The sequence below is a fragment of the Cuculus canorus genome, chromosome 6 (genome assembly GCF_017976375.1).
Source record: "Cuculus canorus isolate bCucCan1 chromosome 6, bCucCan1.pri, whole genome shotgun sequence".
NCBI lineage: Eukaryota > Metazoa > Chordata > Aves > Cuculiformes > Cuculidae > Cuculus > Cuculus canorus.
In genome coordinates this window covers 25,074,261-25,092,756 of record NC_071406.1, presented here as the reverse complement: position 1 = coordinate 25,092,756, position 18,496 = coordinate 25,074,261, and the positions used below count along the sequence as shown (strand labels likewise).

Below are 18,496 nucleotides of genomic sequence, written 5' to 3'. Positions count from 1 at the left end.
GGCTGTAGGCGTCTCAATTCGGGGATCCAAGATAACGGGATTGACTTGATCTTTCCGAACGGGCTCCGTTTTTCCGCCCGTCTACTGGCAGATAACACTGTAAATTAAACCTCTTTAACGGGAGCGGTTGCGTCACCTCCTCCCGCTTCTCCTGCAGACCCCGGGCGGGACCCGCGGCCGGGTTTGCCCCTACCCTGCACCGCATGACGGACAAAAGGTCCCTCCCTCTCCTTCGATGCTCCCGAACCGGGCACCCTGCAGCGCGGAGCTGCTCAGCGTATCGGCCCCCTGCTCGGGTCCCTCTCGCGGGGGACACTACCCCCCCCATCCCCGCCCCAGCTCCCCGCGGCGGGGCTCGCCCGCCCTCCCTCCGCCCCTCCTGCCCCCCCGCTCGGCTCACGCGTCCTCCCCTCCCTCCTCAGTGGTCTGAGTTACGCAGCAGCCGCCGCCGACAGCGCTTGGCAGGAGGAGTTCGCCCGAGCGCTCCCTGAGCATCTCCCGAGGCGCGGCGGCAGCGCCTGCCCGGTTCACCGTGGGGAGCCCGCCCGGCACCGAGGGGACCAGAAGCAGCGAAGGGCCAAGAGCCGACCAGCAGAAAAACACCTACAATAACACGAAAACGACTGCTAATAAAAGAGCAGTGGGCAGGAGAAGGAGGTCGCGAGGGGGAAGCGGGGGGCGAGGAGAAGGCGCGCCTGGAAGGAGGCGCCCCTCGTTCCCCCGTTCCCGGGGCGGCAGCACGTGGTGGCGGCGGGGCATGGGCGCCGCGGGGGCTCCCGCAGACTGAGTCCCCCCCGCCGCCGGCACTATGGCAGCCGCCGGCGAGCTCGACGTGGCGGCGGTGGAAAGTTTCCTAGAGAGGCACCCGGAGCTGGTGGAGAAGTGGCTGAAGAGGAAGAACTCGCCCCCTGACGCCCCTGCCGTCCCGCCGGAGGAGCGGCGGAGCGGCGGCGGCTGGGGCGGCCCCGGCGGCGGGGGGCTGCAGCGGAGAGCGTCCCAGAAGGAGCTGCGGAAGAGCTTCGCCCGCTCCAAGGCCATCCACGTCAACCTCACCTACGACGAGCACGTGCACGCCCGGGCGCAGGAGCCGCTGAGCAGCGTGCGGCGGCGGGCGCTGCTGCGCAAAGCCAGCTCCTTGCCCCCCACCACCGCGCACATCCTCAGCGCGCTGCTCGAGTCCCGCGTCAGCCTGCCCCGCTACCCCCCCACCGCCCTCGACTACAAGCGCTACCTCAGGGAGCACAACGAGCGACAGTTCTTCCTCGAGCTGGTGAAGGACATCTCCAACGACTTGGACCTCACCAGCCTCAGCTACAAGATCCTCGTCTTCGTCTGCCTGATGGTGGACGCCGACCGGGGCTCCCTCTTCCTCGTGGAGGGGGCGGCCGCGGGCAAGAAGAGCCTGGTCTCCAAGTTCTTCGACGTGCACGCCGGCACCCCCCTGCTGCCCTGCGGCTCCACCGAGAACAGCGACGAGGTGCAGGTTCCCTGGGGCAAGGGCATCATCGGCTACGTGGCGGAGCACGGAGAGACGGTCAACATCCCCGACGCCTACCAGGTAGGAGCCGCGCAGGCTCCCGGCGCTTCACTGACCCCCGATCCCCGCGGCGGCTGCCGAGAAGCCCCGCCGCCCTCCTCCCTGCCTCCCCCGAGGCATCCCTGCCCTCCGCCCTGCCTCCTTCTGCGGCATCCCTGCCCTCCGCCCTGCCTCCCCTGGGGGCATCCCTGCCCGCCGCTGCCTCCCCCTGGGGCATCCCTGCCCGCCGCTGCCTCCTCCTGGGGCATCCCTGCCCTCCGCACTGCCTCCCTCGAGGTATCCCTGCATCCCTGCCCTCCGCTGCCTCCTCCTGGGGCATCCCTGCCCTCCGCACTGCCTCCCTCGAGGTATCCCTGCATCCCTGCCCTCCGCCCTGCTTCCCCCCGGGTCATCCCTGCATCCCTGCCTGCCGCCCTGCTTCCCCCGGGGTATCCCTGCATCCCTGCCCTCCGCTCTGCTTCCCCCGGGTCATCCCTGCATCCCTGCCTGCCGTCCTGCTTCCCCCGGGGCATCCGTGTCCGGGGCATCCCTGCCCTCCGCCCTGCCTGCAGCCGGGGCATCCTTCCCGGCCGCCCTGCCTCCCCAGGAGCATCCCTGCATCCCTGCCACCGTCGGGGCGGCGAGGCTGGGCTCGGAGCAGCTGGGGACGGGGCGGGAGGGGACCCGAGCCTCTCCTGCGTGGCTGAGGGGTCTGAAGTGGCCATAAAATCGGTACAGTGGCGCTTCTTGATTTCGCAGGAGTGGTAGATGGCTTTGAAACGCATTTTGGAATCGGCTGAAGAAAAGTATAATAAAAAATAAAAGTATAATAAATAATGCTCGTGGCAGTCCCAATGATAGTGTTCTTAAATCTCTGTCTCCCTTAATGTTTCCTGCATGCCCGCTGTTGAAATAACCTGATTGCTTTCAAAAGAGCACACATTTTCACCTTTGCATGTGTCCGCATGCAATGCTCAGCCCACATGGAATGTGTTTTCAACCCTATTCCTAGGAGTGATATAAGCAGTCCTATTATTCCCCTGCAAAGAGTTTTCCCACCTTTTGCTTTTATATATGCTTTAGTGTGAATTGCGAAAAAGTGGCTCCGGCTTCAAGGCAAAAATTCCCTTTGACTTCAGCAGGGACAGACTTGCCTTCGCCTGTGCGTGGTAATGAAAAACAGTGCGTTCAGGGTACTACCTTGACAATTCTCTCTCTCAGTCCAAGGGGCTATTTCTAGTGTGACACTATCAGCAATTACAGGTTCTTGAGATAATTAAGTTTTTCTAAATTAGGATTTTGGAAAGCTTTAGAAAGGTGGTAGGTATATGTCTTTAAGAATTTTAGTCACAACCACTGCACGATGCCTAACTGCTCTACGGTAATAGCAAAGATAAACATTTAAAACCTGATGACGCTTTATAGGAAGAAACTTGAAAAATAAGGTTGAGTTGATTTAATTTGAAACACAGAAGAGACAGGGTAAATGTGTTTTGGGCTGAATACTTGTTTATTTGTCAAGCAGTGAAAAATACTAGGCATTTCAGAGGTCCAGGCTGACAGCAGATTCCACCCTACAGAGTTCAAAGAGAAGGAGCAGAGTTTGGTAAAAATACTGTAATAATCAGACTAAAATTGATTGAGACTGAAAAAAATTTAAGCTTTCCTTATTTTTCCTTTTCTCTATTATACACTTTTTCTTACCATTTGATTTTTATTACTTTTAACTTCTAAAACTGTACTCTTCCAAAAATATCTGCTGTTTGGGGTCAAGCAGAAGACGTTTTCAATAGTCTCAAGTGACTAAATAGATAAAGGATATTGGAGTCAGGCTGGGAAAGAGCTTGATCTGTCCTTTTAATTCTGGATGACTTCAGTGACATTTTTCAGAGGTGAGAATGCCACTGAAAAGGCAGTGTGTTTTCTAGTTCTAGGGAACTGTATCTTTTTTTTTCTCTAGTGTTTTATTTTCTCAAGTGTTTACTTCCCTGTGAAAAAAAACAGATACTTTGAACAATTTATTGTCTGTTTCATTTGCAAAGAAAAGTGAAAAATGATCCATCCAGTTGCCAATCCCAGTACTATTTATATTATACTTTTGTCTGGCTCCTGTTCAAAATCGATTAGAATATTATAAATAATACAATTTATTGTACATTTAAGCTGTAACTACATTAGGTGCAGTTGAAGGGAAAGTTCTAAGCCAAGTTCATGCTGTCGTTATATCAGTTGCAAGTTCCCTGCTCGGAGTGGTTACTTCTGATTAACTGTAGTGGGAAAAAAACTTTGCATTGCAACTTTAATGAAAGTTTTGCTTCACAATAAAATGGGGGATGTGCTTTCTCTTATATTTATGAGTTAGTACAGTTTATTGTCTCTTACCTGGCTTGTGTATATCCATTGTGCATCATTAAAAGGAGACCTTTCTTTATCTAGTAGTATAAAGAGCCCTATGGGAGACCCAGTACATGGACATAAAGAAGTGACATCTGTTCCATTTGAGATCTTTGTAGTGCTTACAATACAGCACTTTAAAAATTAATAAATGTAATTTTTATCAGCATTGTCCCTGATGATGGAAATGCTTAATCAACTGTCAGGTAAAAAACACACCACCAGGAAATTTGGTCAGGCTGACAGATGGAGTTGGAGGAAAAGGGGTGACATCACAGCACCACTTTGTCCACTGAAGAGAGCGTCTACGTTGATGCTACGTATTTGGTAAGAAAATGTCTTATATTAGGCCAGAGGAACATCTCTAGATTAATTTAAAGTTCTTTTGCTTGTTTTTGAAATTAACAGACTTATTTAAAAAGAGGTAAATATACTTTCAAATTATCAATTAGCTATGTTACAGTACTGGGAAATTTGTTTTATTATCATTCAACTATCTTTGTTTTCTCAGAGTCTGATCAAAAACCAGTCAAAATTCTACTATTGACTACAAATTGGGTTGCCTGATTGTATCATCGGCTACTACTGACATTGGTGAGATTTCAGTGTGATCGACACTACCTTTAAATCCTGTCATAGCCATAATGTGCTTCACACAGGCAGTCCCCTGTGCCATACACAGACTGGTTGGTTTAGGAAATACTTGTAAGTGACTTACAGTGTAATTTTCAGAAATATTGTAAGTTTTATTCAATTACACATTTGTTTTTCTAAAGAGAAAAAATACTAAAAAATTAATCAAGTAATAGGTTGGGGCTTTTCCATGATTCAGGTGTTTGTTACTTTCGTTGAGCCTCACTTTCAAGACCTGCTTATGTAAACAATATTCTTTAATTCAATAAGCATACTTAGATACAAAGTTTGGAATTATTACGGTGTATTGAGTTGTATTACTGTATAGTAATAACAACTAATTTTAATACTAAACATTAACTATATAACAGCTTACAGTAATTTGATTTGTGAAGTTCAGCAGTGACTGTACAAGCTTTTTGGAGTTTCACAGCATCAGAGAATTTGATGGATGGTTTACGCAAAGGTTCAGGTGAATGTAATATAACTGATTCAAAAGTTGCACAATTTCATGCGTGGCCTTCTGCTGTGTTAATTTTGGGAAGAATTTCTGAATCTATATTCTTAGGTGAATAATGCATAGGTTGGAAGTATCCACCCATATTGGCAAGGAAGTTGCAGACTTAAATACCCGTTGAGGAGCCTTTTAACTGATCACAGACATAGCTTTTGTGGTCATCTATGAAGATCATTAAGCATATCTTAAGTACACAGGCAGAGAGGTCATTAAACCTTTATTTGCAGTTCTTATGAGTTGTTTAAAAATTTAAGTTTTGTTCAAAGCTATGGATTTTTTCATGTCATCCCTTCTAGCAGGTCTTCTATGATGTTTAGCTGAAATTACTGATCATTTGAGTTTTGCTCCATCTTTTAGAGCAGTATTTAAATAGTAAAAAAATTTAAATCACAGGTAATATTTCATTATTATTATACCTTTATCTGTGCAAAAGATGGGAGATATATGAATAGCATCCCAAGTCCTTCCAACTAGTAGAATAGTAAGCATACATCAGAAAGTAGTGAAATGTATGTCCTGCCATTTGCCATTGTCAGCTGAATAAAGTTTCTGTATGTCTTATATTAAATTTGGAATGTTAAAAGTAGCTTTAAAAGGTAGAAGAAAAACTGGCTTACCAGGTGGATGCTTTAATAAAATGTGGAGAAAGTGCCATAAAAGGCGATTGGAAATTATTTTTCAATACAGCTCAAGTCTTTAAGAAGAAGTTTAATTATATTACTGGAAATAAAATCAAGCAAAATTAGGTGAATGGAACTCTCTTTGTTCTGGACACTCCTGTTACCTCTTTCAAGTTTATGCCAAGTGTAATGCAGCTAACACACACACAGCACTTTACTGTAAATTTTAAATATCCTTGAACACTTCAGTGCGGGCATCACTGTTGTTTTTTTTCAGGCCCTCTGGGTGAGCTCTGAGCATTCATTGTCTCCTGCTGGGCCAGAATGGCATTACAGAGTTATTGCTCATGGGTGCAAAACTTTGAGCCTGGGAGGGCTGGTGTAGGATGGGCTGTTGGAGTAGAAGGTGGGAGCTATATTTCCCACAAACAGGTGGGAGCTATATTTTCTACACAAGGTAGCTGTTTGTTATCATCAATATTAAGAGTGCTTCTCTTTCAATTTTAAAGAGCAGTTAAAGCATTAAAACCATGAGCGCTGGGAGGTTCAGTTCTGCAAATGGGAAGCATTTAGGCACTCTTTTATTCGGGAGCACTTGAGCAGTAGCATCAGCAACAGTCACGCTCATTTCAGTGCTTCCTCTTAACAAGGACAGGGGTTGCTTTTTAGAGAACAGAGAGCACAAAACCTGGCACACAGAATAAACACTTTTTTAATGTTTGTATTACAGAAATAAGTGGGTTAAAACAACTATTGCTGTGCATGAAACATGACCACAAAGTACCACAGGGAATGCAGGAGATAATTGCAACAGTAAAGAACTAAACTGCTCTAATGTGCTTTGCACAAAGGGACACTGCAACCTGTCATGCAAAATCCAGGAAAACTTGGTATTGTAGGTACAAGCCAGTACATTAGTGAAGGGTTGTAATTATCCCTGAATCTGCAGCCCAGCAGTTCGTGTCATAGCAGCACTGTCCCAGGAGAGAGGGATCTCCCTGCTGAACGCAGCACACTCCCGTGTTTCACAGTGGAGAGCCCTCAGGACAGCAGCTGAGGAAGTCTTCTCACCTCTTGTCACCCCCCTAGCTCCACAAGTCTTCCTCTCAGGGAGCAGTTTCTGACTGACGTGTAAAACATCCTAAGGCCATACTGGATCACACCACCACTGCTCTCAGCTTGGAGATGTCCGCTGGGGGCAGGAGCTCCTGGTAGATACCAGGGCCATGTAAAAGAGCACGTGTCCAAAGCAACCTGAGGGCTCAGATTGAGTTTCACGTCTCCATGGAACAGCAGTTCAGGTGGATCACCAGGACAGACAGGGCTGCAAAACACAGTGTACGCAGCTGGTGATAGCCCACAGATATGGTGAGGGAACACACCTTCCTTTCCCCACTTGTGTGAGGTGGATAGGTTACCTCACCGACCGGGTGGGCAGTGGCCCATCCTCCAGGGCTGCCTGGCTGTTACTCTATGGATGCGCAACGCCTGCTTGCTGCCTCATCGGTGTGAAGGCAGCAGCTGGGGGGCTGGGGGGGCTGGGTGCGGGGTGCCCAGCTGGAGCTTGTTCACTCGCTGCAGTTCCCTGTGCCTACAGCAGCCGAGTGTCACCGGGCTGGGGGAAGGACGCTGCCCATACTCATGTGCAGTGAGTTTTCTGTACTTCCCACTGGGCTGTTGGGTAATTATCAACCATTTTGTGGGGCTCTCACACCTAAGATCAGTGCTAACGGTGTTGTGCTGCCTTATTTCAGTCCTGGTGAGAGGAAGTGCTTAAGGTGTGTACAGATTCCCAGGCAAACACAAGCAAGGAGGACCTTAGGGCATTAAGAGGTTAGTAAGATTAGGGTTTTCTTTTCTTAATCTGATGGAAAAGAAATCTAAGTGGCTCATTTTCTCAGTTGCCTTACAGAGCAAGCGTTCTGTGCCTTGGCACCTTTGGCTTCCCAAAAGGAGGGGCTGTATGGCATGGATCTCCAGCTCTCCCTGCTGTAGCAGTCCCCTGCGCTGTTGGCTGCACAGAGCCTGAGCAGAAGCCTTTTTGAGAGCTAGAGTGGATTTCCATTCCCCTCCCCGCGCCTAGTAAGGACATCCTTTGTCAAGCTGATAGCTTTATTGCTCAGTCAGTCCATCTCTAGACACTTTTGGTTTTTTTTCCCCCTCTGACTTCCTTGTGGAATGGGTATGAAACTGGTGCCTCTGTGAACTGTGACTTCCTTATGAGAAGGAAATGCACGAATCTTATTGGAGCAGCTCAGTAACTGTGAGGAAAGAATCCAGGATTAGGCCCTTCAGATTTTAGCTGAGATCTCATTACAAGCACAAGACTGAGTAAAGCTGTAGTTTTCCTTGGTAAATGACTTTGCCCTTCTGTTTGATTGATTTTCAATTTTTTTCAAAACAAATGGGTGTTTCATTTTGGTTATTTACAGTTATACGCTATTATGTAGTTTGTCTACAGAATAACAAAGTTAATAAACATACATGCATCATTATGCAAGTTAATTTGGTTTACTTTTTATGGAGCAACCTTATTGACAAACTATAAACTGCTCAAGGTAATGACTCTATAGATCTGTTTGTTAACAGAGTAACAGCAGCCGTATGTAGTCTGAGCTTAATGTCTATACAGTGCAGACTTAAAAATGAGCATGGCTTAGTTAATAACACTACTGCTTTGACACAATAGGATATTTTCAATTTATTATTCAAGAATCTCATTATGCTGCTTCAGTAACAATTTAAGCCGTGTATTTCTCACCTGAGTAGTTGACTGCTGGTGGTAAGCTTAAACCCACGCACAGACTTCTCTTGAAACGCCCAGGGGTCTTGTTGATCTCTTTGCTTGGAGAAGTATCATTTTTTTAAAACCATCCTGTGTATGTGTGTATATATATATTATTTTATAATAATGAATTTTTAGGAGATCAGCAGTACGACCTGGCTCAAAGTGTGGCTGGAACAAGGTGAGAATGTGAACGTGAGTGTGGTTGTGTTTTGTTCCTGGTAGAGTGTCTGTCAGGGCACAGAGAACAAGTGTGGTGGAGCAAACAGTAGTGGGTGTGATCTCTAAATATTTAAAATCAGAGGCAAAATATTTTTCTTTGTAAACATTGTTTCTTTAATAATGATACAAGCAGAGTGGAAGTGCACAGAAGCTGCCATACATAAGACCACAACTTGATTTACTGCTGACCTGTGGGTGATGTAACAGGATTTTGTTCTGAAGGAACAAAGCAAAAGCCTTACATGATGGATCTGGGTAGTTCTGTCTTTACCAATCCCTGCTGTTGATCAGGTTAGGCCATGAAGCGCGAAATGTAACTACGCTTATCAGTCATGTCTGCAAACTTACTAATGCTTATAAAGTTATTTACTCCCCTCTAAGAAAGGTCACCTGTACTATTTTTCCCTGTTAATTTCCCAGTCATAAGTAGACGACACGTTACTTAGGTTGATTGTCTAACTAATAAGTGAAGTAGTAGTCAGAAAAGGGTATAAATGATAGAATACACTCCCACCAACCGAACTAAACAAGAAGCCCCAAACATTTTTTTTGAAAAAAACTCATACAGAAAGCCACTAAAGCCTTAGTATTGCAACATTGCAAATGAACGCCTGTTTGTTTGTTTGTTTGTTTGTTTTTCCCAGGTAAGCTAATTTTTTTAGTTCGAACTATATATGTAGACTTATTTACTTTTAAATCTGGAATTATGAATTTTTTAAGGTCATCGTTCCCTGCTTTTTTGGAATTGTTTTGGGAGTGAAGCAGTAGAGTCAGCCAAGAAGTTTTATGCGTTCTTAACTGTTTTTATCTTATAAGAAATATTGCTGTCACGCTGTAAAAAGCCACAATGTAACTGGAATGTGTTTATTTACTTGGGAGAATTAGATTTCAGATGCTGGTGAATGGTACTAGCTTGTTCTCCTGCTACCACGGTCTCTGGGGTTTTAGGGATTTTGAGGATGATGACAGGAACTGCTGTAGCAATCCTTACATAGAAGCCTCTTTAGAGACTGCTTTATTGTTCTTGGTGTGCAAGTTTCTTCTCTACAAGGTTTTGCCCATAACTACTGTAGTGGTTTATTACTTGGTTTCCATTTTTTGTTTGTGCACTATGTAATTTGTACTATATGTGATTTTTAGAGAAGAGTATCTAGGACAGACCGGATACCTTCAGCTTTTTATTTGTATTTAACTTTTTTAGTGTTATGCTTTGAACATAGATAACTTGCTGTCTTTTGGATTACTCTTTGTTTTGTGTAAACATTTGCATTGTGTGCTCGTAGGGAGCATGATTAAGGAATTTAATCAGTCTCTTCCAATTTCTATTTCTTTAGTTCTGTAAATGTAGAGGCTGCTGCAGAATGGCTTCCTATAAATTCAAACAAAAGTACATGATATCCAATTCGCCTCGCCCATGCAGTTTGGTAGTATAGGAATACTCAGGTTAACAATGTTGTAAAATATGTTGGTTTTGTTACCTATTTTTTATACCATGTGGCTAACTCAATCAAGAATTTAAATATAATGTATTCAAAGAAATTTTGCTGCAGTTTTTTTTTTCCTGAGCTCTTCATAAGGAAAAAACCCCACACTTATGCATTGAGCTATAAAGTATAGTAGGCCAGGCCTGTTAATTGAGCGTGTCTTGTGTTCTTCTGTTCTCTGTGATTAAAAAGCAGTATTTTCAAACCATTAAAAAAATTAGAAATGGCTTTTCCTTGTAGCTGTTAGCTTTGGCTGAGTCACTTAGTCCATTTTGCGGGTAATATATATCCAATACTTTCTGCTTAGTATTTGGAGAAGGAAAAGAATGTCTTTGTGATGAACAATTAATTCCTGGAAATGTGTTCAGACAGGTTTCATCTTCCATTACATTATTCGACTCTTGGCTAACTTGGTTTAGGATTATACCTTTTTCCCCATTCTAAATCATGCTGTTAATGCTTACATAAATTGTGCTAGCTTTGATAAAGATATAAAGGAACAAATTTTCCTTCAAAGTTCAAAGAGCTATCCTATGTTTAAAAAAAAATAAATGAAAAACAAACAAAAATCCAAACCCGACAAACCTGGTACGTATACTAACAGTGTGTGAAACACCTACTTAAACTGAAAATCAACAACTGAAATTGAGTTGGTGAGATTTTGCTCAGAAGTTAAAACTGTTTTCATTTCTAACATAACCTATCCTGTTACTTCCAGTGTCTGGAGAAAAGAAGAAATGCAGGTTTATGTAAGATAAATAAGAGCAAATAGTTGTTTAGACAGTTTCATAGGACTTAGGAGACCCTCTATGGCCTTCTGTGGAACAGTGCATGTCCTTAAATTATTTTTTTTAAAGTTTTTTTTTTTTTTAGTTGGAAACATGTAGATTCTCTTGGAAAATGATAGAAATGGTGACTTTTTAATGAGGTTTTACCTGTTCTTCCTGGTCAGCATGGATTATTTTTTTATAGGCCTCCTCTAAGTGTAACTGTTCAGGTTTAATCAGGATCAGTGATTATTATTTAGGGACCTCAGATCCATGGTCAGCTTGCTATTGATACCAAAGAAAAGAGGATTGGGCCCTAGTGGAATTTTCTCATTTGCTACTTCTATCACTAGTACAGATGATTTGACTTTTTCCGGTTCCAGTCCTTGCCTAATATGTGTATAGCTGCCATAATCAGATTTACAAATGAATTTTATGAATATAGAGGTAGGTCTAGAGGACTTAACATATAGGCAGTAGGCATCATTTGGTTAGGTCCTGATTCAAATTGCCTGAAACCTCAGGCACATCAAGATAATGAGTATCTCATGGAGTCACCACTTGAAAGTATGGTCAATGTTTTGAGTTTTCATCTGATATGATGAAAGCAGGGGATCTAGAAAATTAATTTGAATATACCAGCTTACTGATAAGAATTAATGCTACTCAAAATGCTGTTCCAGGTTCTTGGATTTCTATACCTTATCTTCTCGATTACTCTCAGATCACACTTCTAATGTTATACTTGCAGTTACAGGAATTAGAAACTTAATATTTATTTTTAAATGCAATTTGAGATTCTGATAACATAGGGTTCCAGACCCCTAGAACAAAATCTGTCTGTACCTTAATCTGGTCTTGTTAGAATAAAAGCATGAAGATGTTTGTTCTCATTTGACAATCTTTAAATGTGTCCAAAAATTATTTGGACTGTACAGGCAGCTGAAATACCAGCATTTGGATTGATTCATCAAGCCTGCTCTTTTCTGTGTCTTTACTTGATTGAATATCACATTCTATGTTCTTTCCCAAAGAAGAATTTACAATCAATAAATAACTCTAGACAAGGATAACATTTATTCTACAGAATAACTGTTCTTCGCAGTTCCGAAATTCTAGTTAGAAGTGTCTCAGTCTTCACATTCTTAATGTCTCTGACATCTAGAAAGCTCATTATATAGAGCCAAAGCAATAAAACCAACTATGTTTGTTTTTAATGTTTTAAACAGTCAGTGGAAGACTTTACTTGTAGATCCTAAGTGTTCTTGCATGATAATACTGCCAGTACTATTACAGTTATGGTGGTGTCTCTCTAAAAAGTGTACCTGGCATCTGGTCTGCCCCTAGTTTCTCCCTGTAAGTCTTGATTGTGAAAGAAACTTAAAAGCAAGCGCTGCATTGGTATCATCAATGTTGATATTCCATGCTACCTGGGAGCATATTGCAGGTGAGGACCATGCTGTGCTGCAGGCTGTTCTGACATGTGGGATAATACAGTTCGTATCACGATGTCTGTGGTGTGACAGAGCTTCTCTCTGATGTAGCAACTTTGGTTTTGGTTGCCAAAGAGGCAACAAAAATAAACAATCATCAAGATGTGAAGTAAAACTATTTTTACCAAGTTCTTGTTGAGGTTTTCCTTGGAAATGTCTCCAATTAAATGTATTAACTTCCTTATACATTGTTTACTGTAACATTAGTTTCTGCTCCAGAGATGTAGTACCTCTCTGCAAAAGGTAGTCCAGTTGTCTATCCTGAATGGGTAATCTGATACCACATGGCAGGAAGATCAAAACACGTTGTATCCATCTCTGTTGAATGGTGGCCTTCTCAGACTAATGCTAATTGCTCCAGGATCCCTATGCTTCTTTTCTCCTACTGTAGAGGAGCAAGAGATATAAACAGGAATCTTCCAAAATCCACTTGAAAAGAGAAGCAATATAGCAGGAACGAGTTGTACTTTGAAAACTTTCCAGATTGCTGATCCCTACTGTGTCTTTGGTTCTCCATAGCACCTATTAAGGAGCACAGGATTGATAGTTCATTGTTAAATCGTTTCCTAACACTGGCAGCTGTACTGCATGTATTCAGACAGGTTTACAAGCCCCTGTCCTATGCACCACTATCCATTGCAGGTCAAATAACACTTGATGTATTAAACTTGCGGCCTGTTGAAAAGGCAATGACTACACATGCCACGGGATTGTAAATTACAATTGATTTAAAATACCCACTACAGTGAACTTTTGTTACCTAAACAAAAGAAACTGAAATAAACATGGATACATCTTCCTGATATTTATCCGAAACCTGTTTTGTCTTAGAAAAATGTATCTTTTTTATAAGGCCCACAAGATGTAAATCAACAACAACATCACTAGTCAAAATATGTTGTTGTTCCAGTGCTTTCCCATATAGTCTGTTTTGCTTTGAAAAAATTTGTGAAGCAGGGACGGTCTCTTCAGTAACACACAGCGTATTATCAACATTTAAGCAGCAATAGCCAATTCTAAATACCAGTTCAGACATTAACAAGAAGTAGTTGAAGAAATAATGTTTAATTGCTTCATTGGTGAAGCCTACTGTGTGATGACTACACTGTTTTTCCCTTTCTTCTGTTGTAGAAAAAACATCCCTTTCTGGGCAGTATTTTCTACAGTGTAGGACAGTTCAGCTTCTATCGAAGTTGATATGAAACTGTTCAGAAGCGTTTGGAAAGATCACAAGATCAAGCAGGTCTGGGCCCTTGATGCCATTATTAAAAAACATTCATCTTTGGTCTTCTGGTTCTCTTAAGGAAATTATTAGGCACAAATAATTTAACAGATCCTCATCAAAGCTTATGAAAGACTGCATATTAGTAATCTGGTCTCTCTGGTAGTGAAGACTGTTTAATACACTCTAGGGACAGAAACGGGTCCAAGGAAGAACCACAACTCCTAATGAAGTTATTGAATTAAAACAGAACAAAAGAAAATAGTGTAATATAAAAAGAACAAAGAACTTGTTTCTCTGTGGCAGAAGACTATTATAAACTGTATATGAATACTACAGTTGATTTCAATTTCTTATGGTTGAAAGGCATGTAAATTTTCAATAAGTAATAAAATAGCCAAATATATAAGTTAATCTTTATGATGAATGAGTGTACAGCATTTCTAAATGATATATCTTTTTAGATGACTTAAACAGCCTATAGCATGTGTAATTTACAATAGGGAAATAAAATTGCCAGGAAAAAATACAACTGTCAGTTTTTAGCATCAGCAAAGATTTAATGAATTTACTCTTCCTCATCACTGTCAAATCTTATCTTGAGTTAAGGACTTTATGGATTGTTTTCACTCCTGAGACAAATATGGATGTCATTTTACACCCTGTGCTGTCTGAACTTTTGAAAACAAAAATCATGCTTATTTTTTGTAGAACAGCTGAGTTACCTCGTGTTAGGGCAGTCAGAGCTGTCTGCAGCATAAATGCTAACCTCACCCTGGAGGAACGGAGCTGCTGCCAGTAAATACCAGTAATTCCCTCCCTGGCTGATAGAAGAGTTGTTGAAGTCTGTTCTGTAAGAAGATGAGCAAAGATGCTGTTAGCGCTAACTCTTCTGAATGTTGCAGTATCCTTTGAGTCACTGTGATCTGCAGTTTGAGTTGTACCGTTCCAGAGAATGGATTTCTGTGCACTGCCACATAAAAAAAATGAGACCTGGTTAGTTCTGTTCCTTTTAATATTTGTCAATCTAGATAGAAATTAATTTTCTGCTAAGATTAGAATTTTGCTCTCAGCTGTTTGCTTACTGCAAATGATAACGTATTTAAGAAAAACTTCAGACTATATAGAGTCATGGAATGGTTTGGGTTGGAAGGAACCTTAAAGATCATCTTGTTCCACCCCTGCTGCCACGGGCAGGGGCACCTTTCACAAGTCCTGTAAACTCCTCTTACTGATCTGGCAAGTGTAGAAAGTTGTACAAAAATATATTTATTACATCTCTTAAACACTTCTGTTTATATATACAGTAATCTTTCTCTAGAGGTAACTAGCTGTGTGTATTCTGCACAGGAAGGTTAAAGTGCAAATCAAACTGTATTTCTTGAGTCATGCCTTTCTCAGCATGTAGTTTAGCTAATTATATTGATGTAGGGGCGAGCTTTTTTTAAATAGGGACACTCCTGTACTTGATTTTCCAGAAAGAGCTGAGGTTTTATTGTCTGTCGTTGAAAAAGTGTTTGTACCCCATTGGAATACTGACCCACATAACAAGTCTTATTTGATGCACTAAATTTAAAGTGCAACAGACAGAAGTGGGGCCAAAAAGAGTCTCCATCTACTTGACAGAGAAGTTGTTATCATTAGAGAATACAAATGTGAAGTGCCAGCATGAACTGGCCTAAGTGTGTACGTGTGATCATGTTATTAACACTAGATACCAGTCTTTGCAGGCTGTCATTCAGTAGAAGTGCTCTCTGAAGTGATGGTGTTATTTTTGAAATGATGATCAAATGTAATTTGATGTCAAGATGTAATATTGTCACCCTATATATGTTTTTGCATTACTAATTATGTTTTCTACTATGGTGGTTTATAATCTTTTACAATGTATTAAATCTGAAATTCCTACAAGTATTAAAGCACCTGTGTTTTGACTAAGACATGAGATGCTACTTCTAGTACTTTAGCGTAAAATGTGTTATGTCACTTGCCTCTAAACCGTGTTTCAAATCTGAAGTAAGAACTGTCTAAATATAACTTAAGTAAATTTTTTTGTTGCATTTGGATCAGCAGTATTACTAGTAAGACTCTTATACCTGAACAGCTTTGAGGCTACATATATACTTCGTGCAGCACTGTGACCCCACATAGAATAGAAATGACAAGAACTATGAACCAATTCTAGTTTGAAAAAAAAGACTTGGATTTTGTGTCGAAAAGTGAAGTCCTCTTTGATTGTGATGCAAGCATTTATTTCTTATGTACATCCCTCAATAAATATGTGTAATTTTAGGCACATTCATTTTCATAGAAAAAACTTAAAATAACAATGCTTGCTGCTGTTACTTCAAAGAGCATCTTGTTATAAGTATCTTTACTCTTCAATGTGATCTGTTATAAACATTATTAGTATAAGGTTGTAAGAGACTGATTTCTGTCATTCTGTTGTCAAGAGGGATCTTATTCCCACAGTATATGTACTGTGTTGTTTTTTCTGAGCAAGTACATGCTTTATGATCTATAGGATCACACTGCATACTTAATCATGACTCAGAGATTTTATATACACATTAATTAAAATAAAAATCTTCATAGTTAATTGTGAATTAACATTGCTCAAAAAACCTAACTAACTGTAAGTGGATGCAAAAGCATATGAAGTAATCATGCCTAAAAAAAATTGTCTACCAAAACCAAAACCTTACTGATGATAATACTAGATACAATTCTTGGCTTGCAAAATTTGAAAATAAACAAAACCACAATAGATTATGCTTGCAAAATTTTGAAAAAAATGTTGCTACTTGCCATGCAAAGCTTAACCGTAAAGTCTTACTATGGAGATTCGGTTGATTTGTAAACAGTTGTTTGTTAACACTAACAAGTTGTGTTTTTAAATTTGCACAGATTAATGAAAAAATACTCTGGTTTACATCTACTACATTTTAGGACCTTGCAGACTACCCAGATATTTGCCCATACCTTTTCAGCCTGCTGCACAATGGCTTAGTTGGATGTTGGTATTGTGAGGCAATTTCCATGAAATCTTTAATTGTTTCATAGTTTCTGTGGTATTTGACAAACAGAAATGTAAAGCATTACAGCTTCACGTAGCATTTCTGGCTGAAGTCTTTCTAGTATTTCTCAAGCAGTAGTTATAGAGTGGTATAACCTATAACTTACGATGCACAACAAGATGAAGACGCCCTTATTTGGTGCAGGTATCGGGCAGTTAAGAATAGTGCAGATACATTTAGTAGTACAGTAACTTGTATGTAAGCATGCCTTGATCACTGATCAGACTGAGCTGGCATAAACTTCTGAAAAACAGATAAAAGCTTAAGGTGAATACATAGTATCGTGCTGGTATGGTCCTTGTTTTACATCAGTCCTAATTCTGCAACTGTCCGTGTTGTACATTGCTAATGGACACCCTTGTTCTACTCTGGGGTAAACATAGTGACTTCCCAGCCAGTGATAGTCTAGAAATTAGTACATACCACATCTGTGCCGCTTATTCTTCTCCTCCGTGTTCTCAATTTAGGTGGCACAGCACTCCTTGAAGCTTTTTGTCCTTTCATACAAACCCCACCATCTGCCGGCTTCACACACACTATGAAAAGCTGTGTCTGGTGAACTGCAAACAGCTTTCATTACTGTGCACCTTGAAAGGGCAGAAGTGTGTGTACAGAGGAGCTCGTGGCCCTCACCAGTGCCTGCAAAGGCTGTGTGGTTACCCACAGCTCCACTGGTAGGAATGTATTTTGGCGGCAATGTACAAGGAGAGTGAAGCAAGCAGTATTGGTTAAGACTGAAGAATCTGAAAACTGAGGGGTGAGCAGGAACCAGACCCACAGCTTTAACCACTAATGGTTTCCCTATCTATGCTGAAACCTGTGAAAGCTATGGGCAAGGTGGCCATGTATGGCCAGCGTTAAGGTCTGTGATGTGCTTACAGACGGCCCCAGAGCCATCAAAGACTGCAGTCATGATGGGTGTAAGGAGATAGCGCTTCGTCACAGCACAAAGTGTGTTGTGTAGTCTATCACCTTTTTTGTCTTCACATATTTATGTTCCCCACGTGTTTCATTTGTCTTCATTTTTCTTGTTCTCCTTATAGCTCCTTTGGTAGCAATCCTTAGGTAGGTCATTCTTCTAATTGAGGCATAAATGTGGGACTTCAGTGAATACAGTTATGTAATGATAAACCTTGTACTGATCCACTGAGACCTATTTTTCTTAGTATCCTGACTGAGGAAAACTAGCTAATAAAAAACAGGGTAATAATACAGAAGCAACAACATAGCACTACTGAAAATACTATACAAGATATTGAGAAAATAAAGTACTTTGCTTGAAGAAAGCTTAGATGTATGACATGCATGTTAATGCTTCCTTGTTTTCTCTTGAAGGATCGCCGCTTTAATGATGAGATTGACAAACTGACTGGATACAAGACAAAGTCACTCTTGTGCATGCCCATAAGAAACAGTGACGGAGAAATTATTGGTGTTGCCCAAGCAATAAATAAGACTCCTGGAGGTGCCCCTTTTTCTGATGATGATGAAAAAGTAAGATTACATTTACCTTTTGTATTTTTTTTAAACTTCTTTTGTGACTCAGCAGACTCTTATAAAGATACTTAATCCAACTAAGTAAATGGCACGATTCTTTTGTTAATGGTGGATTTCTTAGAAGCGCTTAACATAAAATGTACGTTTTTGTTGTTCTCAGTGTAAAACATGTACCTGTCTGTAAACGTGCAAGAACTCATGGCTGAAACTTCAACTTAATGGTCTATAAATCTTAGCTTTTTTTTCATATAGTAGCTCTTAATAGGAAA

General features: G+C 41.5%; 1 protein-coding gene across 7 annotated transcripts in view; it reads left to right on the top strand.

The window, feature by feature from the left end:
- The first annotated feature begins 403 nt into the window (after nucleotides 1–403).
- Nucleotides 404–18,496, top strand: part of PDE11A (phosphodiesterase 11A) — a 131,524-nt gene continuing 113,431 nt past the window's right edge. For all 7 annotated transcript variants that reach the window (XM_009555682.2, XM_054069344.1, XM_054069346.1 and 4 more), the window contains exons 1-2: nucleotides 404–1,558; nucleotides 18,066–18,224. In XM_009555682.2, coding sequence (XP_009553977.2) covers nucleotides 809–1,558; nucleotides 18,066–18,224 — 909 coding nt within the window. In that variant the 5' untranslated portion in view covers nucleotides 404–808. The remainder of the gene's footprint in view (nucleotides 1,559–18,065; nucleotides 18,225–18,496) is intronic.